The sequence below is a fragment of the Embiotoca jacksoni genome, unplaced genomic scaffold (genome assembly GCF_022577435.1).
Source record: "Embiotoca jacksoni isolate LCO1_2020_lvr unplaced genomic scaffold, fEmbJac1.0.p SCAF_40, whole genome shotgun sequence".
In the NCBI taxonomy this organism is placed as follows: Eukaryota; Metazoa; Chordata; class Actinopteri; family Embiotocidae; genus Embiotoca; species Embiotoca jacksoni.
Window position 1 is genome coordinate 692,896 of NW_027185393.1, and position 27,552 is coordinate 720,447.

The following is a 27,552-nucleotide window of genomic DNA, read 5'->3' on the forward strand; positions in this document are numbered from 1 at the left end:
CGTGTGTTTGGTGTGCAACTTTCTGTCATGAACTTGTCAGCTGTGTCTCTGTCGTGTGTTCAGGTGAAAGTGTGGAGGAGAATGCCAATGTGGTGGTGAGGCTTCTTATTCGACGACCGGAATGTTTTGGCCCCGCCCTTCGAGGTGAAGGCGGTGACGGGCTTCTGGCAGCGATGGAGGAAGCCATTAAGATCTCTCTAGACGCCTCCAGAGATGGACCCTCTCCGACGTCTGAGAGCAGCAAGACACTGTAAGACATTGACTCCTGTAGAGCTAATCTACAGGTCAAGTCATCGGTGCTGTTGGAAAAGGCTCTTCTGACCTCAACACATGTCCCGAATCTGTGGAGTGAAATGTACTGAATGACACAGAAATCAGCTGGACAGGAAGTTACATAGTCTTGTGATGCTTGTGCAAGTTTTCAGTCAATGAAATTGGAGAAACTGCATTTTACATTCCGGATTAAGACGTCTAAAGTATTTAGTGGCAGTTAATCTGTGTGTGTGGATGTGTGTGTTGCAGTGACATGCTGGAGGAAGAGGAAGATGACACCATCCACATGGGGAATGCCATCATGACCTTCTACGCAGCTCTCATCGACCTGCTGGGCCGCTGCGCTCCAGAGATGCATGTGAGTGACTTTATACGCACACACATATTCACATGCACAGACTCGTATCATATAGATGCTGGACTCACCCTAACATGTTTGATATCAGCTGATCCATGCTGGCAAAGGTGAAGCGATCCGGATCAGAGCCATTCTGAGGTCTCTGATTCCCATTGAAGACCTGGTGGGAGTCATCAGCATCCCATTCTCCATGCCCAACCTGACTATAGGTGAGCACCCCTCCCCCCCCCCCCACACACACACCACCACCACCACCACCACCACCACCCCTGCCTGACACGCACACAGGAGGAGTCCCAACTTTAAATAGCAGCAATTAAGATTTATTATAAACAGTTCAACCTTTCATTTTAAATTTGTAATCTTACTTCTGTGTGTTTTTTGTTTGTGTGTCTCTGGATACATAGACGGGTTGGTTGTAGAGCCAGACATGTCAGCAGGTTTCTGTCCGGACCATAAAGCAGCCATGGTTTTGTTCCTGGACCGGGTCTACGGTATAGAAGACCAGAACTTTCTTCTCCACCTCCTGGAGGTCGGGTTCTTACCGGATCTGAGAGCCGCTGCCTCGCTGGACACTGTAAGTGTGTGTTAATGTTCATCTTGTGCGTCTTCGTTGTCCCCTCTTCCTTAAAGCCTCTGCACACTCCACCCACTCTACTGTTTTTAATCATGTTGCTGCTTCGACCTCTTCTGCTGTTACTTTTATTTCACATGTTGGGTAACAAACCTTAATATTGTTCTGTTCAGACCAAAGACTGCTGGAAATAATGAAATACGTTTTTTCCAAGTCAATTACAAATACTTTACTTGTATTATGCAACTTTATACTTGGCAACATTTCAGTGGGAAATATTGCACTTTTTACTCCACTACTCATTATCACTTTATAAAATGTGATATATTATTGTTGATTTAAATGTAAAATAATAGTATATTTAGAAGTTGCTCTCCTTACAGCATTAAAATACTCCTTATGCTTCAATGCATCAGTAGTAACAAATCATCAGTGTAACACAAATGTAACAGTGACAGGGTGAACTCTGCTTGAGTCATTTTACTTTTTATACTTAAAGTACATTTTCTGTCAATACTTACAGTAGGTACTCTAATTATGCAATATTTGAATGCAATAATTGTAGTTGTAACAGAGTATTTTACCACTACAGTATTGTTACTTCTACTTAACCCAAGCATCTGAATACTTGCTGCAACACTGGTCCACAGCGCTTTATGACATCACAACCAACAACAACAATGTCAGTAGACGGTTAATGTATATGCGTGCAGGGCCTTTAAACTGCTCTTATCAATATTCTTGTATGACTATTGGATCCAATGAGAGTGAGAAAGTCACAGTAGTCTAATTATCAATAAGCTCTGCAGATCACATGGACTCCACGGAGCTTTTAAAATCCCTTTGAAAACGACATAAGAGCATCTTTATCTTCTTAATGAGATGAAACTGAACTTGTGAACAAGGTTTAATTAAACGACAGGCTTTAATTAAAATTACAAATAATGAAGGATTTATAGGCCTGCTCAGAAGTGACCTATATAAGGCAAGTGTGGTTTTATATTATGAGATTAAAGTGATCATGTCTAATTAGAGACATTTATTTATACACCGCGGAGTTCAAATGGAGCCATACAAATAAAAATAAAAAAATCTTCATAGGAAGAGAATTGTGAATGCACATTTTTAATGGGTCACCCGTCTCCCCATCTTTCCTCCTGTCCTCTGTCTCTGTCTCTGTCAGGTTGCTCTGAGTGCCACAGACATGGCGCTTGCTCTCAACAGGTATCTGTGTACAGCAGTGCTGCCTCTCCTGACTAAATGTGCTCCACTGTTCGCGGGAACGGAGCCGTTCGCCTCGCTGATCGACTCTCTGCTTCATACGGTGTACCGCCTCTCCAAAGGCTGCTGCCTCACTAAGGCCCAGAGGGACTCCATAGAGGAGTGCCTGCTGGCTGTTTGTGGGTAAGACTACACTGCCTCTATTAACACATTTATATTTTATATATGAGAGTCATCAGAGTTTCAGTTCAGGCCTATTTAGCTGGTCAGGATGTGTTCCATTTGAAATGTTTCTGTGGCCCACAAGAGGGTGTCTGCGAGTCAGTCTACTGTGACTTTAGCTAACAACACTGAGATAACTGATGGACACATTTTATTCACTTTGGATTTGATGAGAGAAGTTGAATGGGAGTCTATGGAGCCGGAGGCTTTTTGGAGCCGACCTCGAGTGGCACTCGCTGGTATTGCAGCTGAAGACACTTCTGGATCAGAACCATTTTTCCGACCTGGAAGCTCCAAACACTTTTATATCCAGTCTGTGGTGTGATATGACAAATAAAACTAATGATATGATGATAACATATTAATAATAGAGAGGTTTTTGTAGTGTTAAACAGACGGCAGCACTTTATATTGCTTCCACACTGACAAACACAGCACACCAAGAAACACTTCTTCTATCTCCTACCTTTCACACTAAAAGTCTTAGACTGCTTACCGGGGAGAACTTAAATCCACCATTTCAGTAACAGGCAACTCAATCAAATATCTTACAGTAACGCCCACTCAGTGAAGCCTTATGTTGCACTCTGGGCCAGGAAAAGAGAATCAAGTTAGCTAAGCTAACAACAAGCATTAAAATGTCTCTCTCAAAGCTAAGAACACTTTTAAGTTTATTGTGAAAATCACCAATTCCAGCACATTTACTGACAGGCGTATGTTTACTTTATCAGCTGCAACAGGTAATGAACCAGTGTGTTATTTGTGCAATAAATGCATTCTTCTTACATTTTATGATCAAATTTGTATTTTTTTGTCAAGCCGTACCCACCATTTCTTCTATGTTTTTATAGTGTCTATTCAGGAGAATGTATTTTTGTCAGTGCAACTAGCCCACTAATGTATGTCATCCTAATAATGTGCAGAAAGCTGAGGCCTTCAATGATGCAGCATCTGCTGAGGAGGCTAGTGTTCGACGTCCCTCTGCTGAACGAACACACCAAGATGCCTCTGAAGGTGAGAAACACATCAGGTTTGTTGGTGCAGTCAGTTAACATGTGTTTCTCAGTCCTGTGTAGGAACTGTAGTGTACAACTAACAGGAAATAGAGCGTTAGTTTTATACTACCATCTGTAATGTACACATATGCACTGTTATAGTCTCTCCAACACACAACTGTGATCATGTGTTATAGCAGACCTGGGCATTGTACGGCCCCCGGGCCACATCCGGCCCTTTGGCTGTCCCTGACCGGCCCACGTGAGGTCAATGGTAAATTAGGAATCAAACGTAAATAAGTGTACATCATGCATGGGTAACCCAGGTAATGTTCAGTACCCCAATTTACAGATGTTCCCTAAACGTCTCACCACGCGAGCTAGTGGTCTGAATGTCCTGGCTTTGCACGTAGCAGAGCCCTTAGCCCCCCCACCCCCCCTCCCCACACACACACACACACACACACACACACACACACACACTCTCTGAACCACCACTCACCTACCGGAGATCCCGCAGCTGAGGCAGGTGCAGGAAGCAGACAAGATTTGGAGCAAAGTACGACATTTTGAGATTCCCAAGAGATATCGAATGCTTGTTAACTAAGTTGTGTCAGAGAATTGTGAGTAATTTACCTTGAGGAACATAGCGAAGTAAAAAAACTGTCTTTAATTCAGTAAATCAGTAATTATATACCCTCATTAAGACTTGAATCATTGGTTGTGTGGCCTTGAGGTGGGCTGGAGGTGTCATTGCTCTTATATATACCTAACCCTTCTCTCACTGAACAAAAACAAATAACTGAAAAACAGCAAATGAGGTAATTACACTACAAACAAAATATCAATAGCACTTGTTCCATTTTTGTATAAAGTTAATTTAATGCTGGTCTTTGAAATACTGCAAAAATATGCTCATTTTCAAAATCTTTTTTGTGAATGTTGATTGAATAGTGATATAATGTTGACGTTTTTACAATGCTTGCACCACATTTGAATAGCCTAATTGTAACATCTCTACTACCAGTAGCAGCTAATGAAAACCATACAATTTACTGCTTTTCATAAAGAGATCAAATTGATATTGAGCAGAACTGAGTTCAGCCTATTGGTCTGGCCCTCCACAACAGTCCCAGTTTCTCATGAGGCCCTTTGGGAAAATGAATTGCCCACCCCTGTGTTATAGTAATATGAATAGGAGAAGTATGTACATTGCATTTTCTATAGTCAATATAATGCATTGTGAAATTGTGCAGCTGGCTGCAATCATTTCATGATGATGATGCTGATGAATGTGCTCTTCCTCACTCTCCCCAGCTGTTGACCAATCACTATGAGCGCTGTTGGAAGTATTACTGCCTTGCTGGAGGTTGGGGGAACTTTGGAGTCACGTCAGATGAAGAGCTTCACCTCTCCAGGAAACTGTTCTGGGGAATATTTGATGCTCTGTCCCACAAGGTAGTTTAGGTCTAATTCTTAAAAAATGTTTATGAAATTCAAATTAAATGTAAGTGGATGTTTAAGAGGTGCTCACAGTTTTGTATTGCATTTTCATAAAACTCATACACAAGGAATTGATGCAGGATTAGGTGTGGGTTCAGGTCCCAGAACATTGAATCCCACATTTCCCATGATGCTATTAATAGCATATGAATTCATTAAAACCACTCTGGTCTGGTAAATACTCACATATTTCAAACTCCACACGCCCAGTTTGTAAATCAGGCTTTTTATTATAAATGTGTTTGAATGTATGAAGAAGAAATTTAATTATTTACTCATTACAAGATGGAGCCTCATTCATTCGGATGAAAGCTGCTCAAGTTTCCTTTCTGAGATACCTGAATGTTCTGAACACCTCTGACCTTCTCTGTGTCGTGGAAGTATAACAGTCCTGTATGATAACGTCTAAAGCAACGTACTATACTGCGCATGTGTTTCCGTGATGCAGCGGTACGATCACGAGCTGTTTAAGCTGGCGTTGCCGTGCCTCAGTGCCGTGGCTGGAGCTCTTCCTCCAGACTACATGGAGTCCAACTACATGGCTATGATGGAGAAACAGTCGTCCATGGACTCGGAGGGAAACTTCACTCCGCAGCCTGCAGACACCACCAAGTATTACATTACATTACATTACATTAATGTAATGTATGAAACTCAGTCACTTCTGCTTTGTTTCATATTCACACACAGCATTCCTCATCCCATCATTGTGTAGCACCGTTTACACACAGATGTGGATTAAAGACTTTCCAGTTGGTTCAGATCAGCGTTGACCGAAGGTGACCTCATGTATCTGACTGTTTTTTTCTTCTTCATCTCTCCTCATCAGTGTGACTGTCCCAGAGAAGCTTGACTATTTTGTAACCAGATATGCAGAGCACAACCATGAGAAGTTGTGTATAGAAAAGGTAAGGGGACAAGAAGTCATTTCATATTTCAGTGTTATATTTATTATATGTTTCATTTTTACATGGTATTTGTATTTTTCTTTCCATGACAGCAAAAGTGAAGTTGATACTTTAAGACCTGCGGTCTGAACCAAGTCACAGCCGATTCAGTGACTGTCCACGTCATCGTGTTTATTAATCATGTTTTGTGATTTCTTTGAAGGCAGCTACAGAAATTCTTAAACATACCAGCTTGTTATAATGACAAATGTTAGTTTTAAAGAGCTGTGTTGGTTTTATGAAATAATGACATTTTTGTGATGAAATAAGATAAAAGAAATTATATTATAACAAGATAGAAATGCAAAACAAGCAAATATGCATTTGCACTGAGAACATTTGAAATAAAAACAACTGGTTTATTTTTTGTGTTTGTTGCTATATTTTTTTTCATGGTGTCAGCAAAACACTAACAAAATATCACTGAAAAATATCTGTAAATTGTAAACTGACTTGGACTTTATGTCTTCCAGTTTTCCAACGGCTGGTCATACGGAGAACAGATGTGTGAAATTAGCAAGAGCCACCCGCTACTGAAACAATACAAAGGCCTCTCTGAAAAGGTAGTTTCTGCATACAGCCATCTCAGTCTGTTTGTACATATTTAATCATCTATGGCTGACAATACAAGAACAAGCCTACATGATCAGATGTACAGTTGATTAGGATATGTTCTCTGGTTGCCAGCTTCGGTCACTGAGTCCTGATCCAGGTAGTAGACTGGCCTCAAGCAGTCAGTCACCTTACTGGGGTTGTTATTTCACGTCATTTTATATTATTTCCTAAAAAAACAAAGCAAACTCTCACCTGAAACAATGCATGGTAACACGTATTCTTTCTGCAGTCAGGGTGATGTATCAAGACTTCCTCTTGTTTATCAAATAGGCAACCGAACTAATTGAGATTGTTGGCCCGAGGAGTTTTCAGTATGAAGATGGTGGTCTGAGGCCTTTCCAGACAGAGGTTGAGCAGTTTTTTGAGAACTGCTGTTAAAGTTTCTACAGTCATCTAGAGTGTCTTACCAGTTTATACCAATTTAGACCAGACCTGGGCATTGTACAGCCCCCGGGCCACATCCGACCCTTTGGCTGTCCCTGACCGGCCCGTGTGAGGTCAATGGTAAATTAGGAATCAAACGTAAATAAGTGTACATCATGCATGGGTAACCCAGGTAATGTTCAGTACCCCAATTTACAGATGTTCCCTAAACGTCTCACCACGCGAGCTAGTGGTCTGAATGTCCTGGCTTTGCACGTAGCAGAGCCCTTAGCCCCCCCACCCCCCCTCCCCACACACACACACACACACACACACACACACACACACACACACACACTCTCTGAACCACCACTCACCTACCGGAGATCCCGCAGCTGAGGCAGGTGCAGGAAGCAGACAAGATTTGGAGCAAAGTACGACATTTTGAGATTCCCAAGAGATATCGAGTGCTTGTTAACTAAGTTGTGTCAGATAATTGTGAGTAATTTACCTTGAGGAACATAGCGAAGTAAAAAAACTGTCTTTAATTCAGTAAATCAGTAATTATATACCCTCATTAAGACTTGAATCATTGGTTGTGTGGCCTTGAGGTGGGCTGGAGGTGTCATTGCTCTTATATATACCTAACCCTTCTCTCACTGAACAAAAACAAATAACTGAAAAACAGCAAATGAGGTAATGACACTACAAACAAAATATCAATAGCACTTGTTCCATTTTTGTATAAAGTTAATTTAATGCTGGTCTTTGAAATACTGCAAAAATATGCTCATTTTCAAAATCTTTTTTGTGAATGTTGATTGAATAGTGATATAATGTTGATGTTTTTACAATGCTTGCACCACATTTGAATAGCCTAATTGTAACATCTCTACTACCAGTAGCAGCTAATGAAAACCATACAATTTACTGCTTTTTATAAAGAGATAAAATTAATATTGAGCAGAACTGAGTTCAGCCTATTGGCCTGGCCCTCCACAACAGTCCCAGTTTCTCATGAGGCCCTTTGGGAAAATGAATTGCCCACCCCTGATTTAGACTCTGTAAACAGGTCTCTGTCCCAAACCATTTCTCCTTTTCCTACCGTGTTGTCTGAAAACATCCCAGTCAGTGCGGTCCAAGCAAGCCAGACGTTCCTCCACAGAGTCACTGGCCCACTTTTTGGATGTCTTTGCAACGGGTTTAGAGAGTTTGAGTTTTTGCCCGTTTGCAGGAATCAGATGCAGCGTGACGTCGTCAGAGTATCCGAGTGCTGCTCAGGGGACAAGATGCACTGTTGATGTATTGTAACAGAGATCTAAAGTGTTTAATCAACTGACGGTATTTAGGGAGTTAGTGGCTGAGATTTCCTTTTTTAAAGTCGCTGAGGACAATAAAGAAAGACTATGAGTGAGTCGGCTCCACACAAAGTGTTTGTTCGGTGAGAACTCTTTAGTGGAATATAAACACCGACCAGAATGAATGAAGGGAACTCACAGGGGGAATAAAGTTTAAAACGTTGATAATAAAAGAACCAGAACAGGAGAACTATGTCTCCGAATCACTGTCACATCTTTACACCAGCTGCTGTTTGTATGGAAACAGATAGCCTGCCTCCACCTTTTGTTTTGTTGGACATTTCTGTGTCACGATCTGCTCTGAACAGCTGGAAGCCCGTCAGCCGGTGCCGGTCCACACAGCTGAGTTTTAATGAAGCACTAAACAGAAGATGAAGAAAAGTTGGAGTTCTTCCTCACTAGTTCATTATTTTTCTTGATAAATCTTTTTATTATTTTCAATTTACAGAAATTGGTACATAAAAAGGATAGAGATAAAACAATAATGTGATAATTGCATTACAATAGATAACAAAAACATGAGCAGGTAAAAGTTACAATGCAGAAATACAGTGCAAGATAGACTGAGAAGTGAACCAAAGGATAAAGAATGGCTACATGAAGTCAGGAGAGAAACCTCACAACTTCATTCAGTTTGTTACACACTGAAAGCGTATTTGAGAGAAATGTTCCTGTTGACGGATTGCAAAGTCTGCGTCTGCAGCGTTGCTCGAGCACACCAGCACGTCTCCCTCTGCTTCAGTATTTCACTGCGTGGACAAACATGAACACAGCTTTCACCAAAATGTCCAGTATTTCCTGAGATGAGATGAGGGAGTTGGAATATAAATGAGCAGAAGTTGTTTCCCTGATGTTCTGGAGTTCTCTGGTGAAAAGAGCTCCAGGTGCACAAAACACACTAGGACACTTTGTTTTGAAAGGTAATCACAGCGTAGTGTGGTTTACTGCAGTTAGCTGTCAGCAGGGGTCTGAAGTCGGGTTGTGCTGTTGCAGGATAAAGAGGCGTACTGCTCGACGGTCAGAGAGTCTCTGAAGACGATGCTGTCGTGGGGTTGGAGCATTGACAGGATCCGAGAGGGAGACCCGAGCAGCCTCCACAACAAGTCCAGGAGGATATCACAGGCCAGCCAGGTACACATCAACACATGGCCACATATAAACATCACATCTCGTTACAGAGCGTTTTCATGTTGACATAAAGGAGGTGGTGTGAAAAAGTGACATCATCAATAATACAACATATCATACCTCCCACAGCAGTCTTTTGAAGGAGCTCCAGCTTTCAGCCCGAGGCCCATCGATATGAGCAACGTCACACTGTCCAGAGACATGCAGGTGAGTTAGTGTGCACAGAGAAGGATAAAACAATATACTGTTTATGGACAAATAAAAGAGAAATGTGTTGAAATTAATGGAGAAGATTGATACAGAAAGAAGATATTGAGGATTGAGAGATGAACTGATGTGCAGTGTAACAGTCGTACGTGTTTGTCCTTCTCTAGTCGATGGCTGAGCTGCTTGCAGAGAATTATCATAATATCTGGGCCAGGAAAAAGAAAATGGAGCTGGAAGCCAAAGGTGAGTCTTACACACGTTCACAAACAGACTGAAAACTGACTTTCAAACTGAAAATTTGCATTTGGTACAGAATCTAAAGATTATTAAGTAAACAAAAACATCAAGGTAGTATTTATTTCCTCTGATTTCCTCAGAGCTGATCGTTAAGACACTAATACAACGTATGTCTACTTAACTATTAATATGTCAACTTTACTAAGGATGGTTTTGAGGTTCTGTTACTTCCTCCCAGTGGCTCTCCTGACCGTTTAAAGGGGTGAGTGTTCTCTATGCATTACCCTGTTATCTGCTGCTGTCGTCTCCAGGCGGAGGAAACCATCCCCTGCTTGTTCCTTATGACACACTGACGGCCAAAGAGAAATACAAAGACCGAGAAAAAGCACAAGACATCCTCAAGTTCCTTCAGATCAACGGGTACACTGTGTCCAGGTAGGAGACGGGCTTCACACTTCACACAGTACTGTAGTGTTTATCTGAGACTTGGGGTGAGACCCTGATTCAGTGTGAGAAGAGAGAAACTCCTAATCTAGTTAAATCAAATCTCTGAAACACTTCTCTGCATGTGTTATATCATCTATATATGTTTTATTTCTTAATCTATTTGTTTAGGTGTATTATATCATGTTTGTCCTACTTGCAGCCGTTGTGCTAAGCTATACTAATCACCCCCCGGACTGGACAGATAACTGAGACACTGAAATAACGTCCTCTTATGTAAATCTGAGTAAGATGAGGAAGAGTTTTCTGTGTGTGGTTTCCAGAGGGGTCAAGTCTCAGGAGCTGGATACTCCGGCGATAGAGAAACGCTTTGCCTACAACTTCCTGCAGCAGCTCATCACATACGTGGACCAGGCCCAAGAACACATGGTGGAGTGCGGTGAGACTCCTTTCATGTCTAAACATATCACATAGTACGCCGAGTACTGTAACTCAAGTCATGTCGAGATGGGTGCACAGAGAAAGGTACCTTATTACCAAAATAACAACAGAGTGCAGGGTGGGCGGCTGCAATACGTAGAATATGCCTGTGTGAGCTGTAATGTGGGATATGTATTTACCCACATGAAGCCTTTATTTCTAGATAAGGCTGATCAAATTGTTATATATTTACTCCCAGTGTGCATTCGGTAGATGAGACACCTTGAGGCAACAAGCATCCTTTAAAATACCAGCAACACACACAACTTACATCTATTATTTTCTGTGGACCATCATTGACAGTCAGATCACGAATGACACCGATGTAGCATAACGAACAAGTTCTATTGTTTCTATTGTGATGAATATCTTTTGTTCCTTCTTTATAGAAACAGCATATACAGTGTCATCTGTGTTTGTAAGTACATGTGAACCTGCCTCAATGTCAAAGACATGAACACAGAACATAACTAAGTCACAGGATGTGATCAGGTTACTTGTCCACTATGAAAACGGCAAACTTACTTCCCAACATGGTGCAACAGTTTCAAAAAAGAAGAACACAGTCGGTACTTGCAGCTGTTGATAGATGGAGTTATTGAAGACCGACTGCTCTGTTGTGTCGATGTCATCACATCAATCCATCCAGACCTCACTGACTCTTAATCTGTTGCAGATCTGGGAACGAAGCCGAAGGGAGAGAAGATTCCTCACGAACAGCAAATGAAGTTCTTCGGAAAGGTCAGTGCCTTTCTCTGTTATACATTCCAAATGATCTGTTATAGTATTTTATTTGAGTCACTGCATATAGAAAAACAGGTGTTTCTCTAAAATTTACAACAAAACCCTGACGTTTCTGAAGACTAAAGTATTTTTTTTAATAATCTATTTGACACAAATAGGTAATTAATTAAACTCTGCTGTATTTCTACCATTTCACCACCAGGTCGTCCTGCCACTGGTGGATCAGTACTTTAAAAACCACAGGCTGTACTTCCTGTCCACGGCCATTCATCCAATCAGCAGTGGTGGCCACGCCTCCAACAAGGAGAAGGAGATGGTGACCAGGTCAGTGTGGCTCGTGTACACGACACAACAATAGCTAGATAGTCAGCAAGACCAGCGGGTCTATTGCATAATGTTCTAATGTACTATTGCTTACATATTGAATAAGACCATGACTGTATGTTGGAGACGAGGTTTTTTTTATGTATATTTCGGGTTGTGTTTTTGAACCATCATTTGTGTAGCACAGTAGAGACAGACAGGGAATGGGGGGAGAGAGCAGTTAAATGACATACAGTATAAAGTTCAAGTCTTGTAGAATGAATCCTTACTACTCAGCATCAGCTCAGTCTTTCTGTGAATGACAGCCAATGAGCTGTAAGCAACTTGACACGAGGCCATGTGCCTTCATGTCCCTCCTGCTGTCTCTGTTGTCCTCTGTTTTTCTCATCTGATTGTCTTTTATCTTCCTCTGCTTCCCTCCTCTACCTCGTCTTCTCTCCTTTCATTTCATCTTTCCAGTCTTTTCTGCAAACTGGGAGTTCTTGTCAGACATAGGATATCCTTGTTTGGTAAGGACGGTTTGACCAACATGTTGAATGACTTTCTTTCCATAAAATATCTGCAAAGCTGATTTTGTTAAAAGTTTTGAATTCTGCACCCATGTTTGCCTGCTGTCATTCTTCTTCGACCCTGTTTTTGTTGGCACATTTCTGTTTTTCTCAGCATGTCACCACCACCTGTAGATCAGTGCACTGGACCATGCAGGAATACATGTTCAGATGTTTTTCCATTACACTACTAGTGGTCTAAAAGTCCACAGGTTACCTTTAAATGTTGAAATCAGAACCCAGGAACTGTATAACACTTCATCAATTCGCCTAGTGTTTGTTTTTTTTACATGGATGTGTGTTGGGATGTCAGGATAACAGAAGTTTTGGTTATCTGTACCAGTACCTTTTACATTCAATCACTTTTAGTACCAGGTTCAATACCAAAATGATGATGTGATGACAGTCACTACTAACTTTGTGATCAGCACATTAAGCTTAACGAGCTGACATCAGCGTTTGTGAATGTTGTGTGTGGAGCATCGCTACAACTTCTGCAGCTGTTGCAAACTAGACAGTAACACTAACATTTCAGGATGTGAACATTTTGACGATGTATAAAGTCAAACTGAAACTCTCTCCTTGAATGTAGGAATCTGGATGTGTTGCCTTTGAGCTGCTGAGATACGTGCTTTCCGGTGACAGTGGACTTGTTGCTCCACCTGCCACCGCTGTTCCACATCTAATTGTCTACAGTACTTTTTGATACACCGTAGAAAAACAAGTACTGTCATGTTTTCAGAATTTTGCCATCAACTTGGTACCAAAGTGTCAGTTCTCTTGACGTCCCTCGGTGTGTGTGCATGCACGGTATTGTGGGTAATAGTGTGCTTATCTTGTGCTCAGCAGCTGTGTGTGTTGTGTAGTGTCTCACCGTGTCCTCTCAGTAAAAAAATGTTCCGCCTCTGCAGACCAAAACCTCAGACTGCTCAAATCAGAAGGACCCATTGTGGGAAATGAAAGATGTTTATTATTGGTGTTTTCTGTATTTGGCTAATGAGAATATTAAGCATGTTTACATTTAATTATTGCTCCTCATTACTGCTGACAGCACAAAATGCCTGGATTTGTGTAACATGCTCACTTAAAAACTTTTTGAATTTTATTTTTAAAGGAACATATTTTTCCTTAGATTGTGCCGTGTTATTGATTACAACACAGACACTCAAAAATATAAACACACACAAGGTTTATTTCTCACATTTTGTTCACACATTTTTTTCAAAATCTATGTTAGTCAGCACTTCATCTTTGCCAAGATAATACATTAAGGTGTGCCTTTGACAGCTCACAGTATCTGCTCTGACCACCATTTGCCTCATGCAGTGCAACACACCTCCTTCACATTGAGTATTAAAATTTCCATCAATAGAATGCATCTGTACACACATACACACTGTCTGCCATCTGCTCAGTAAGGTGTAAATCAGGATTCTTCCATAAGGACAACACGTCTCCAAAGTGGCAGCTGCCATCGTAAATCAGCTTTCTGACCGTGAAGACAGTTACAACGATGAAATGTCAGGTCAAGATCCCGGTGACGACAACAAGCTCTCACATGAGCTTCCCTGAGATGGTTTCTGACCATTAATTCAGAAGTACTTTGGCTGTGCAAACCAACTGTTGTATCAGCTGTCGGAGTGGCGGGTCTCAGACAATCTTCTAGATGAAGTTGCAGGTTGTGGCGGTCCTGGGCTGGCACATGTAGTCTGTTGTTGTGATGCTGGTTGGATGTAGCATCAAATTCTCAGTTCTCGGTTCTCATGGTATGTGAAATGAGCGTTCAATGCACGGGCAACATCCCTCCAGTCAGCATACCAATTGTATGCTTTCTCAAAACTTGGGACATCTGTGGCATTTGGTTGCTTGGTAAAACTGCACATTCAATACTCATGCTGTTTAATCAGAGACTTGATGTCATGTGGTTGGATTATCTTGGCAAAGGTGAAGTGCTCACTAACATGGATTTTAACCACTTTGTGAACCAAATTTGAAAAAACAAAAAGCATTTTGTGTGCATGAAAGAAGTCTTTTACTTCAACTCATCTAAAATGGGAGTGAAAACGAAAGTTTTGTGTTTCTATTTTGTTGAGTGCACTTGGAGGATGTGATTTCAGACAGCTCCTGTTGATGTGAAGAAGAATGCTGTTTTTGTTGTTTTAGTGTTATTTTGTGCTGAACTCTTCACATCCAGAAGAGCATGAGGCCCAAACTCTGCTCAGTACATACAGTGGGCTTTCTGTTTATCATGTGATCCTCTCTGCTCTCTAGGTAACAATGCCACATCCATAGTCAACTGTCTGCAGATACTGGGACAAAGCTTGGATGCCAGGTGAGAAAAGACATGAACTCACCTCTGTCGGTGCCTGTTTGCTGCATGTCGTTACAACAGGACATTTACATGGGATGATGTTTAGGGTAGTGTTGATGGAAACATAATACACATGTTGTCCTGTGGATTTACTGATGAATGATGGAAATCATTTCAGGATGTTTTGGAGAAATATCCATGAATAAAAGTAAAGGGATTAATAAATCTGTGCACACAAATACAACCTAGTTCTTAAAAAAGCTGGGACGCTGTGTAAAATGTAAATAAAAACTGATTTTGATGATTTACAAATCATGTAAACCCATATCTAATAGAAAATAGAACAAAGACAACATATCAAATAATGATATTTGATATCATGACAAACATATCATGTTCATATATGGTTCCTTTTTTACATGGTTTGACCGGCATTTGTGGAACTGTGTTGACAGACGATGGTTTTCACAAGTGTTCCTGAGCCCATGCACTGATTTCCACTCCATAATAGTGTGTTTTTAATGCAGTGCTGCCTGAGGGCCCAAAGATCAACACCATCCAATATTGGTTTCCAGCCTTGTCCCTTGTGTTCAGAGATTTCTCCAAATTCTCTGAATCTTTTAATGATATTATGAACCGTAGATGATGAAATCTACTAATTCTTTGTAGTTTTACGTTGAGGAACATTATTCTTAGATTGTTGCACTATTTTCCCAAACAGTCTTTCACAGAGTGGTGAACCTCTCCCCATCTTCACTGCTGAGAGACTCTGTGGGATGCTCTTTTTATACCCAATCATGTTACTGACCTATTGCTAGTTTACCAAATTAGTTGTGAGATGTTCGACCAGGTGTTGTTGTTTTTTAGCATTGTACAACTTTTCTATAGTTTTTAAAGTCTAATCTTTGTATTTTCTTGCAGTGACATTTAAGTACAATTAGCTGAAAGACCAATTTTTTTTTTGTCATGATAATAATGTCAAACATAATCCATCAGGACAGTGATGAAGACGGGACTGGAGTCAGTGAAAGCAGCTCTGCGCTCACACTTCGACAGTGTGGCCGAGGATCTGGAGAAGACTCAAGAGAATCTGAAGCTCGGTCAGTTCACTCACAGCCGAGAGCAGCCGCGGGGCGTCACTCAGATCATCAACTACACCACCTTCGCCCTGCTGCCGGTCCTCTCCTCCTTGTTCGAGCACATTGGACAGAACATGTTTGGAGAAGACCTCATATGTGAGTACTGATACATTCAGTTTGTGTTTGATGTGGAGGATAATGACAGACTTTAAACATGGTTGTGTCTCTTGCTCCAGTGGATGATGTCCAGGTTTCCTGCTACAGAATCCTAAACAGCCTCTACTTTCTGGGAACCAACAAAAGCATCTATGTAGAGAGGTACAGTACATCCCATAGTACACATATCTTTAAAGGCCTCTCGTGAAGTTTTTATATAAACAAACACAATTTTATTTACATTTAGTGTTACTCACCAAGTAACCTCCTCTCCTCTCCTCTCCTCTCCTCTCCTCTCCTCTCCTCTCCTCTCCTCTCCTCTCCTCTCCTCTCCTCTCCTCTCCTCTCCTCTCCTCCCCTCTCCTCTCCTCTCCTCTCCAGACAGCGTCCAGCATTAGGAAAGTGTTTAGCTGCCTTTGCAGCAGCCTTCCCTGTCGCCTTCCTGGAGCCTCACATCAACAAGTTTAACAGCTTCTCCATCTACAACAGCAAAGGAAGTAAAGACAGAGCAGGTACACAGTTTACATACATGAAGGGGGAGATGACACTGAGCTGTAGAAGTCCTCAGCTAATTCTACTCTCTGAGAATTACAACAACAATGTGTACATATTTCAGTTATTTGTCATCCTGTTTCAAGTCCAGTTGTCTCGTCACCTCTCAGCTTTAGGTCTTCCCGGGCTGGTCGGGGAGGTTTGTCCTCTGATCCCAAACTTAGAGAAGTCTCTGGAGGAGATCATGGAGCTGGCAGAGTCGGGCATGAGATACACTCAGATGCCCCATGTCATGGAGGTAACTCACTCATAAACCTATCAACTGTATTTTTGTTTTTAGTTGTACCCATGCTCATGTAGGTGAAGTTCTTTCAGTGGTTCTTGTCACCCTAAAATCATCTATTGTAGAAGTAGAAACTTATGGAGTCTTATGGGGTGATGTAGTGCACACAAATACTGATTGAAAACTAGACATGTAAAAGCCTTTGTTGGTTGAGCCCTGGTAGTGTCATATAGTGTTTGTTTCTGTGTAGGTTCCCCGTCGATGCTGCAAAGCTTCACTATGTGTTTGTTTTTTTTCTCTCTTTTTGTAGGTGGTGTTGCCGATGTTGTGCAGCTACATGTCGCACTGGTGGGAGTATGGACCAGAGAGCATCCCGGACCAGGCCGACAGCTGCTGCACAGCCGTGACCTCCGAACACATGAACACTCTGCTGGGAAACATTCTGAAGATCATCTACAACAACCTGGGAATCGATGAAGGCGCCTGGATGAAGAGGCTGGCTGGTAAACACAGATGCATGCTGCGTGTGAAGGAGAGATGGTGCATCTTTAAAGTTGTATCTCTGTTTCTTCTGCACAACGTGTGTTTATGATACCATGAACATATCATAACTGTGCTCTGCTGTTGTCTTTATTCTTTTCATACTTTTTGCTTAAATTTGTGAATGTGGCTTCCTGGAGGAGGAGGGGTTTCCTTAACCGATTAATGAAACATTAAAATACATATTTCCGACAGATCCCTAAATCTCTGTTTGAGCCTATTCTATACACAATTTATGTTTTTCAAATTTTCGTTTTACTTTTTAAAATGTACAGTTACTGTTGAGTTTTAGATGCTAGAGTCTGCAGCCACCACAGAGGCTGGTTCTATTTTCAGATGTTCAGGCAAGCAGACCATCACAACTGTTTGTACTGAAGTTTTTGTACAGAGCTGTATGTATCCAACCATCAGCAGCTGTAAGACATACAAACGTATCGTACACAGCAAGTTCTGGTCTTGGGAATCAACTCTCTGTGAGTTTAAATCAACTCTATTTGAGACCAGCGAATATACTTTTAAGCAGTATTTAGGTGAAAGTAACTGTTTTCTAGGAGTTAGATTTTTATAGTTTGGAGTTTGAATGATATCCACATTTCATGGATCATTATGTCTTTACTGAAATGTTCAGAAACTGCATGTTTTAACAAAAGTAAATATAATTTCTGCCCATCACTTAGATTTAATTTAGTTGCTTTATTCTCAAAAGTTACAAATAAATAACTAAGGCATGCTGGGAAATGCTAATACGGCAACAAAGCTGTACAGTAAACACCCGTAGGAGTGTTGAGTCATGAAATTAATACTCCAATAAAGAGTTTCTCTGAACACAAACTATAGTCTAGCTTAGAAAATGCACTCCCAAAATCAAAGTCTTTCACTGTTTTATTTAAGATCAAGATATTTCACTGCAGAAATTTGCTGTGTATACAAGTATGTGCACATTGTGTTTGAAATTCAGTAGTTTTAACTCTGTGTCTGTCTTTGCTCCGTCAGTCTTCTCTCAGCCGATCATCAGCAAAGCCAAACCTCAGCTGTTAAAGACCCACTTCTTACCTCTGATGGAAAAACTCAAAAAAGTGAGTTGAATTTTTTCTTTTTTACAGTGTACTAATGTGTGGGCACAAATCTGATATTTTCTGATATATTCTATACATACTAGCTTGAAATTGTTTTTTTCTTCTTCATCCAGCATAACTTTAATGTTTTTAACTGAGACTTGATTACTGGTAAATGTATGGTTTGACACCTGTCTACTTAATGGATCATTGGCAAAAATCTTTCATAATTTGATATAATGAACTATATCAACAGTCATAAAAGTGATAATACCACTACAAAGGTTGAATCACATAGGAATGAAGCATAATAATATCACTGTGGTGTGCAGAAAGCAGCAGTGGTGCTGATGGATGAAGAACAGAGCCGGGCGGAGGGGAGGGGGGAGATGTCAGAGACGGAGCTGCTCATCATGGACCAGTTCACCGTACTGGTCCGAGACCTGTACGCCTTCTACCCGCTCCTCATACGATTTGTCGACTACAACAGGTACAGCGCTCCGACCGACTGCTCCCAACACTTCCTACATCACAATGAGTGGAGTGAATTACTAATAAATCATACAAATACATTGATAATGTAACATTAGAGGATGATGACATCATGCATGTCACTAACTGCTTTGAAACACCGACAGGGCCCGATGGCTGAAAGAGTCCAACCCAGACGCAGAGGAGCTTTTCCGAATGGTGGCCGAGGTTTTCATCTTCTGGTCCAAATCTCATGTAAGAAAATTACAGAGGAGGACGTAACGTTATAACATACTGCTGAAAATATCACAGCAAATATCCCACTAGACCAGAGTCTCCCTGAGTGCTGTCCACTGGTGTGCCTGGAGGACAGACCAACAGAACCAGACTTGGGCACATCATAGTTGATTTATTTTAAAATTTCAAACTTTTGAAATAACTACATTTTATGTGACATTTCCAAACAAATGCAAATGAAAACATGAAAACTCACAAATTGTTACTCAACACGAGTTTTCAGCAGCTCAGCAGGCAAAAAAAGAAATGTGTATTGTTTCTTTAATAATTCATTAAACATGAAAATTAGAACATGAGCCAACATTAGAGAGGCGTCAAAGTGTTTAGAAGATTAGATTAGATTAGATTAGATTAGATTAGATTAGATTAGATTGGATCGGATCGGATTGGATTAGATTAGATTAGATTAGATTAGATTAGATTAGATTAGATTAGATTAGATTAGATTAGATTAGATTAGACTTTATTAATCCCACAGTGGGGACATTTTTTAAAAGTCACTCAGAGTTCTTTTGTAACCTCAGACAGTCACACGTCCAGCTCTGAGTGATCTTTGTTGGTTGACCACACAGGCGGAGGATAGCAGACGTCTTCAATGATGAGCATTAACATTTTTAGACATATTTCTGCTGATATATAGAACATTCAAAAGGGTTTACAAACTTTCATGCACCACTTTTTTCATCACATTGCCAAGATAATTTTCTAATTCAGTATATTTTAAATGTATATTCTACTGTTTGAAGGGAGGTGCTGGCCCAGTATGGGCAAATCCAGGAGACAGAAAATACAGTTTAACATTATGACTGTGGATTGAAGTGAGTTATGTTTTCATCTGTCTGCAGAACTTCAAGAGAGAAGAGCAGAACTTTGTGGTGCAGAATGAGATCAACAACATGTCCTTCCTCATCACTGATACCAAGTGTAAGATGTCAAAGGTGAGGACACACACGAGGATGTTCATACCAATGGTGTTTTTTTTAAACAAAATGAACACTGATGAAAAAGATTGTTTTGAAAAGAATGAATCTAATCATACAGTAAGTCTAACATTGTATGAAATGTATTCATTTTCTTTTGATGCTTGACTTTGCCTCAGGGAATAGTTTCCGACCAGGAGAGGAAGAAGATGAAGAGGAAGGGCGATCGATACTCCATGCAGACGAGTCTGATTGTCGCCACTCTAAAGCGTCTGCTGCCTGTCGGACTCAACATCTGTGCTCCAGGAGAACAGGAGCTCATCGCACTGGCCAAGAACCGCTTCACCCAGGTAGCAAAGCAGCACTCATCAAGTCAAACATGAGAAGAGAGGAGTCTTTTTCCTAATAAAAACAGACACACTTCAGGTTACAGGTCCAGTGTGTTAATAAACATATGCAAACAATTAAGTATTGGCAATAAATATTGAAATATAAATATACATTCCTATTTTAAATCTAAACTATGAAATAAACAGTAATACATCTGTTATAACTTTGATAAAACATGTTTCAAACATATTTCTACATGTTTTTTATGTCACAAAGTATTTTATATATCATTCAAATCCGTATTAAATTAATGGATGTGCATTTTCTCTATCAACAGAAAGATACAGAGGATGAAGTTCGAGAGATCATCAGGAACAATTTGCACTTACAAGGGAAGGTAAGAAGTTTGTATCTTTTCTGTATGTATATTTGGAAGAAAACCCAAGATGATGTCGTAATCTATATTTACTCTCCACAAAAAAAAAACGTTATAGACACTTGTTTGGCTATTGACATTCCCATCTTTTCTATGTTGAATATAGTTTGCAGTTATGTGTATTTGACCGCAGTATTCATCGAGGTGCTCAAACACTCTTTCGTCTGTGTATCTCGTACAGCTGGAGGATCCGGCTATTCGCTGGCAGATGGCTCTGTACAGAGACCTCCCGAACCACTACGAGGATACTTCTGATCCAGAAAAGACCGTGGAGAGAGTCCTGGACATCGCTCACGTCCTCTTCCACCTGGACCAGGTCCGTATCATCATGAGTTGAAGTCATTTCTGCTGCTCTTCTGTAACCAGTCGTCCCAGAAGTGTGGACGAGGTGATGGTGAGCAACATCAGCTGGAAGTCTTCTGTACTGAGTGGTTCAGTTTGTGTCTGTAGGTGGAGCATCCTCAGCGCAGTAAGAAGGCTGTGTGGCACAAACTTCTGTCCAAACAGAGGAAGCGAGCTGTGGTCGCGTGCTTCAGGATGGCACCGCTCTACAACCTGCCCAGGTCAGTTCTGCTCTCACATCTACAGACATCTGAGGAGACAAACTGTGGAGTCCAAAAGTCAGAGAAATCACATCATATTTTCATGTAAACCTGGAAATCAGAAAGGCTGTAGAAATTCAGAAAAATGTAAAATGAAGAGGAAATATTTCAGTATAAATATATGTGAAATATTGTGAGTAATATCGATTCGGCACTATTTCTAGATCAACAATCAAACTGAAGGATGTTTGTGGCATTTACATTGTTCAGACGAGGATTTGATTTAATCATCAGAGGCTTGTTCAAGTAAATCAGCCAACAGCCAGTGTTCACCAGTTATTTATATGGATGCGTGACCTCAAACACACCTCTAAGCGTGCCAGCTCAAATGTATTCACTCGTGGTCTCAGACTTTCACTCGTGGTCTCAGTACTGTGTACCTGATATATGTTGTAAAGAACAACATAAATATAATATTTCAGTTATTATTCATACTTGTATCTCCCTCAAACTAGGCACCGGGCTGTCAACCTGTTCCTGCAGGGCTATGAGAAGTCCTGGATTGAAGCAGAGGAGCACTACTTTGAAGATAAACTCATAGAGGACCTCGCTGTAAGTTTATTTCAGTCGGTAAAACAAGTGGAATTATTTATTTTTTATGGAATATTTTGACCCCTGGCATTATTTTTACTTTGAAGAAAAAATGGTTTTCAGACTTAATATGAGACCATTTTTTTTCAGTGAGTCTTCTCAGCTTGTGAATGTGTGTTTGTTTCAGAAACCAGGTGAACAGGAGCCATCTGAGGAGGAGGAGGGAGTCAAACACATTGATCCCCTGCATCAGCTCATTCAGCTGTTTAGCAGAACAGCCCTCACAGAGAAATGGTAGGTTCTCATACAAATGTGTAAGAAACTACCTACCGTCCTACCTTTCTACCTACCTACCTACCTTTCTACCTACCTACCTACCTTTCTACCTACCTACCTACCTACCTACCTTCCTACCTACTTACATACTGTCCTACCTACCATCCTACCTTCCTACCTACCTACTTACATACTGCCCTACCTACCTACTGTCCTACCTAGATACTGTACTACCTACCTACCATCCTACCATCCTACCTTTCTACCTTCCTACCTTCCTACCTACCTACCTACCTACCTACCTACCTACCTTCCTACCTACTTACATACTGTCCTACCTACCATCCTACCTTCCTACCTACCTACCTACCTACCTTCCTACCTACTTACATACTGTCCTACCTACCATCCTACCTTCCTACCTACCTACTTACATACTGTCCTACCTACCTACTGTCCTACCTAGATACTGTACTACCTACCTACCATCCTACCTTTCTACCTTTCTACCTACCTACCTACCTACCTACCTACCTACCTACCTACCTACCTACCTTCCTACCTTTCTACCTACCAACACACTGTCCTACCTACCGTTCTACATACCTACCTATATACTGTCCTACCATCCTACCTACCTACCTACTTACCTAATCTAACCTAAATTAAGGGTGTTAAGAATTTGTATCTTTGTAAATGGGAGGTATTTGAGGAAACAATTCAGATGCCATCTATTTCAAATTAAACCTACAGTAAAATAAAGTTAGCAAAGAATGTGCAACAGAAAATACCAGCAGGAAGTGGTAGGACAAACATTTTAGATGTTTCTAAAATGTCAGTCCTGCAATAAAACATTCTGCTCAATCCAGCTAAAATAATTAGTTCAGTCCTCAGTGTGGTCAGTCAAATTGTGCTAATGTGTGTGGATATATTTCCTTTTACAGTAAACTGGATGAGGACAATCTCTACATGGCCTATGCTGACATCATGGCTAAGGTAGGATAATTCTGCCTTTATAATATTCCTTTTTGCAACACATCCTTCATGAGAGCAGCACATCAGGGTACTTTGGCTTTGCGTCATTGTGACAACAGAGTTATGATGTATTCCTGCTCTCATTTATCCATCTGCTCTCCTTTTGCTCCTTTATTTTCATCACTCTTCTTTTCCACAGAGTTGCCATGACGAAGAGGATGAAGATGGAGAAGAAGTGAAGAGTTTCGAAGTAGGTGATCCATCATTCTGTGTCTGACACCTCTCCAATGTGACGTTAGCCACAGACCGGTGTGCTGCTGCCTGTTAAAATGTGCTGTGTTTCAAACAAACAGGAGAAGGAGATGGAGAAGCAGAAGCTGCTGTATCAGCAGGCTCGGCTGCATGACCGCGGAGCTGCAGAAATGGTGCTTCAAACCATCAGTGCCAGCAAAGGTAGGTCACACTCCGTTAAAGCCAGTACTTTAACTATCAGTTTATTCAATAGGATGAAAAGTTCCCTCACTGTTCTCACTTTTATTTTCATTTATCCCAAATTTGGGACATGGGTATTAACCCAATGAAAACTATGAACTGTTCAAATTTTGATTGACACCTGATACAAATGCATATTTTACAGGATAACTAATATTAATAATGACTAATCAGGGTCAATGTGAATGATTCAATTCATTCATACTGGCATATTGATTCTGTCTACAATCTGTTAATCTTCATCTTAATTGTTTTCCTTTTATGAAACAAAAATCAGGAAATGTATTATTTTATAGAAGATATGGCTATTGTTTTAACATCCATGTTTGTAATGTTTTAAAAATGTATAAAGAGATGTTTTTCCATGTTTAAAAAAATTAATATTTCAGTTCCTGTTACTAGAAAATGCAAAGAAATTGGGTGATTTTAAAATATTTCTGTTCAAAGAACTGCAGTTTTTTTCCCCACTTTTTTTCAATTGAAGAAGAAACATTTTTCATTTAGCCTTGTCTTGTGTGAGAGTACTGACTAAGTTTTAAAAATGTAATGATCCTTGGTTGGAACAGAAAGAGACTGCTCTGAAGTAAATAAAGGGAGATCGAGTTGTACTCTGTGTCCTCTCATGCAGGTGAGATGGGCCCCATGGTGGCATCGACCCTGAAGCTGGGCATCGCTATTCTCAATGGAGGAAACTCCACTGTACAGCAGGTAATCTTCAGATACTTCTATTTATCTTATGTAAATGGACAGGTGGATAATATCTTTATAACTACTTGCATTGTATTTAAAAAGCTGTGTATTTGTTTGTATATGGACATAATTTTGATCTTCAGCATTTTGTCTATAAATAATACAATACATATAAAGCATAATGCAAACAGAATAACAGGAACATGTGTGTATATCCAAGTCTTCCTTTCAAGTGTATGTTGAGACCCTGTCAGAGAGGTTGTTTCATCTCGATGAGAGATATCGTATCATTGTTTTAGATGTTGACTGATTGATTGTTTGATTGATTGATGATTAATACTCGGGGAAATTTCAGTGTTGTCTCATCAGTTCACATAAAACCCAGAACACACATAACTTACATGCATTTTAATTTACACACAACAGACAACAAGGTAGGTGAAAATGAAACATTATATTTACTGTTGCAACAGGATGCTTCTTGTTTCAACTTCAAAATTCTTGTTTTAAATCTCGAACTCGGTGTAAAACAGAACTCGGCTTTACCATTGAGCTCCACTGTCTTTCTTTGATAGAAAATGTTGGATTATCTGAAAGACAAGAAGGATGTGGGCTTCTTCCAGAGCCTGGCTGGTCTCATGCAGTCATGCAGGTAACTCTACAATGTCTTTCTGTTTTAGGACTGAAGCATGTTTACTTGTCCTCGTAGCGCAGCTGGTTTTGGTTAACGGGCTCGGAGTTTGGAGACACTCCAAGAGAAATCTGTTCAAGTATTTTTTAGCACAAAAAGTTACATTTTACTTGCACACCTTTCGGTCTGTAATGAGAGAACGAATCATACTGTTAAAACTTTATCAGTTTCTTCATCTCTATCTCAGTTTAATTGCTTCAAAGCAGGACTTTATTCAGGTTCTGAAAAGCATGGCAGACCAGCTCCTTATGGAGATATGAAGGGATCATTCTAAGGTAACAAAAAAATCCACAATGATTCATAGTTTCAGATGATTATACACTCATGAAAACTTAATTGTCAATATCATATTTTATTTCTGCCAATAAATCCCCCAAAATTTGCACTCTGGACCTTGAAATACAAGTTATTTAACATTTAGCTGAGAATGCAGCTGAAGTTCTTCCATGATTTTTGTGCGATATGTTCCTCTGGACAGAGACATCTACAGGCCGAGGTTGCAGGGGGAGGACGGTCAGTGAGTAATGATGCATTTGTCTTTGTTTTAGTGTTTTGGATCTAAATGCATTTGAGAGGCAGAACAAAGCAGAAGGACTTGGAATGGTGACAGAGGAGGGATCAGGTAAGCCTCACCATGTTTACATCTTTGCATTTCTTATTAAATGGTTGTGAAGATAGAAAAGAACGCACACTGAAAATCTCTTTCGCTGAGTTTGGACATTGGTGGACTAATCTTGACGTTCTCCAGGTGCATATTCCATTTAATCCTTTCTATAAGATTTATTAGCATGAGAGTGCTCTCCAGCACTGATGACATTGAAGAAAGTGACCATTACAATAGTGCTGGAAGTAATATTCTCTTTGGTGTCACATCTTGTTTGTTATTCTTTACATGTGAAGATTGTTTTTTCCACATCCAGTCATCATTCTGTATTTTGTTTTGCCCCATTTATCCTGACATCACTTTGATTGAGCATTTTGTTGAGTTTGAATTAGGTTGTAATGCAGTATTACGTGAAGTGAATGTGCTCATGCTTGTTACATCGTCTATATGTAAACATGAGAAAAAAAAACTCCGTTAACACTTTCCAAAACTCAAATCAGTTCATGCAAACAACCTAGAGCACTGTATTCTCCTGTTTGTTTTACTCTTTTAATATAATTTAAAATACAGTAATAATTTACTGTCTACTGGAGGTGAGGTAATGACTGATGCATCATAAAGTTATTATTGTGTTATAATAGGTGCAGCAATTACAATATTTTACACATTTCTACCTTATTTTTAAGTTGGTTTTAAGCATTTGGGGATTTTTTTTTTTTTTTTTTTTGTAAATGGCTGTATTTGATATGCTCCAGTAAATTACATTACTCACTTGTTTTCACCTCACGTGTACATGAATATTTTATTTGACCATATTCATGGTATTACATTTTACCATATAAAACAAACCAGTCATCATGATTCGAAGACACGATGCTCATTAGTAAAGCAGCTTCCATGGATGTTTAATCAAACACTTAAAATTACCACACAGTGTGTGCTTTATGTTACAAAGTACCTCAAGACTCAGGGAGAGTTTTTCATTCTGTCACAATATGCTACATTAAGTTTCCAATAACTGTCGTATTTGCGCTGATCTACTAAAAATAGGCTGATTTGCTTCCTAATATGGTACATATGTAACAGACAGCTGCTGGTTGTACACACAGGATTAGTGCATGGCTGTGCACTAATCACTAACTACACCTTGTTCTAAATTGTTATTTATAAAAAGTTATGTTTCAGATGGATCTGAGTTGGTTGTCAGTGCTTGTTTTATTGCACATTTCCTTTGAGATAACTCCAATCAGTCTCACACAGGACTGCTAACTAGTTTCCCAGGTGATCTAAATTAAAGGGAAACCTGCTTAAACAGATTGTTCCACATTGTTAAATTCTCTAGCAACATAGGAAATATCTTTTAGCTTTAAGATTAAAAGTACAAACTATTACAAAATCTGTCAATAGTCATGACAACTATTCATATTTTGAGAGAGATTATTTTAGTTGTGAAAAGATGTCAGTGACTGATGATTGAGGCTCATTAAAGAAAGTTTACCTGCAACAAATTATCATTTTGTCATTTTAAAGCTCATTGTGAGGTGTTTATACAACCGTGAAAAAAAAAAAAAAGCAGGGCGCTGTGTAAAATGTAAATAAACAGAATATATTGACTTGTAAATCATGTAAACTCATATTTAGAGGCAAAAAAAAGACTGAAAAAGTTGTGTGATGGTAATCTGGTGGAACATTTTACAACTAATTATGTTAACAGATCAGTAACACGATTGAGTATAAAAAGAACATCCCAGAGAGGCAGAGTCTCTCAGCAGTGAAGATG

At 40.0% G+C, this 27,552-nt stretch overlaps 1 protein-coding gene across 9 annotated transcripts in view; it reads left to right on the forward strand.

The window, feature by feature from the left end:
- The window catches only part of ryr2a (ryanodine receptor 2a (cardiac)), a 187,805-nt gene that overhangs the window by 125,453 nt on the left and 34,800 nt on the right, over positions 1-27,552 (forward strand). For 5 of the 9 annotated variants that reach the window (XR_011179203.1, XM_069168608.1, XM_069168611.1 and 2 more), the window contains exons 49-88: positions 64-250; positions 523-631; positions 720-840; positions 1,039-1,208; positions 2,389-2,609; positions 3,572-3,662; positions 4,961-5,101; positions 5,595-5,758; positions 5,976-6,054; positions 6,567-6,656; positions 9,423-9,560; positions 9,687-9,764; positions 9,932-10,007; positions 10,313-10,436; positions 10,769-10,884; positions 11,602-11,666; positions 11,872-11,993; positions 12,453-12,502; positions 14,813-14,873; positions 15,849-16,087; positions 16,168-16,249; positions 16,469-16,599; positions 16,750-16,877; positions 17,173-17,365; positions 18,396-18,478; positions 18,790-18,947; positions 19,096-19,183; positions 20,071-20,163; positions 20,325-20,495; positions 20,813-20,872; positions 21,093-21,227; positions 21,362-21,474; positions 21,969-22,065; positions 22,232-22,338; positions 23,265-23,316; positions 23,495-23,545; positions 23,649-23,748; positions 24,416-24,495; positions 25,053-25,129; positions 25,717-25,790. Coding sequence is in view for 8 of the 9 variants with exons in the window: in XM_069168608.1 (XP_069024709.1) it covers positions 64-250; positions 523-631; positions 720-840; positions 1,039-1,208; positions 2,389-2,609; positions 3,572-3,662; positions 4,961-5,101; positions 5,595-5,758; positions 5,976-6,054; positions 6,567-6,656; positions 9,423-9,560; positions 9,687-9,764; positions 9,932-10,007; positions 10,313-10,436; positions 10,769-10,884; positions 11,602-11,666; positions 11,872-11,993; positions 12,453-12,502; positions 14,813-14,873; positions 15,849-16,087; positions 16,168-16,249; positions 16,469-16,599; positions 16,750-16,877; positions 17,173-17,365; positions 18,396-18,478; positions 18,790-18,947; positions 19,096-19,183; positions 20,071-20,163; positions 20,325-20,495; positions 20,813-20,872; positions 21,093-21,227; positions 21,362-21,474; positions 21,969-22,065; positions 22,232-22,338; positions 23,265-23,316; positions 23,495-23,545; positions 23,649-23,748; positions 24,416-24,495; positions 25,053-25,129; positions 25,717-25,790 (4,515 nt within the window). In the remaining variant the exon portion in view is untranslated. The remainder of the gene's footprint in view (positions 1-63; positions 251-522; positions 632-719; positions 841-1,038; positions 1,209-2,388; positions 2,610-3,571; positions 3,663-4,960; positions 5,102-5,594; positions 5,759-5,975; positions 6,055-6,566; positions 6,657-9,422; positions 9,561-9,686; positions 9,765-9,931; positions 10,008-10,312; positions 10,437-10,768; positions 10,885-11,601; positions 11,667-11,871; positions 11,994-12,452; positions 12,503-14,812; positions 14,874-15,848; positions 16,088-16,167; positions 16,250-16,468; positions 16,600-16,749; positions 16,878-17,172; positions 17,366-18,395; positions 18,479-18,789; positions 18,948-19,095; positions 19,184-20,070; positions 20,164-20,324; positions 20,496-20,812; positions 20,873-21,092; positions 21,228-21,361; positions 21,475-21,968; positions 22,066-22,231; positions 22,339-23,264; positions 23,317-23,494; positions 23,546-23,648; positions 23,749-24,415; positions 24,496-25,052; positions 25,130-25,716; positions 25,791-27,552) is intronic. The other 4 variants (XM_069168609.1, XM_069168616.1, XM_069168613.1 and 1 more) reach the window with 2 other exon arrangements.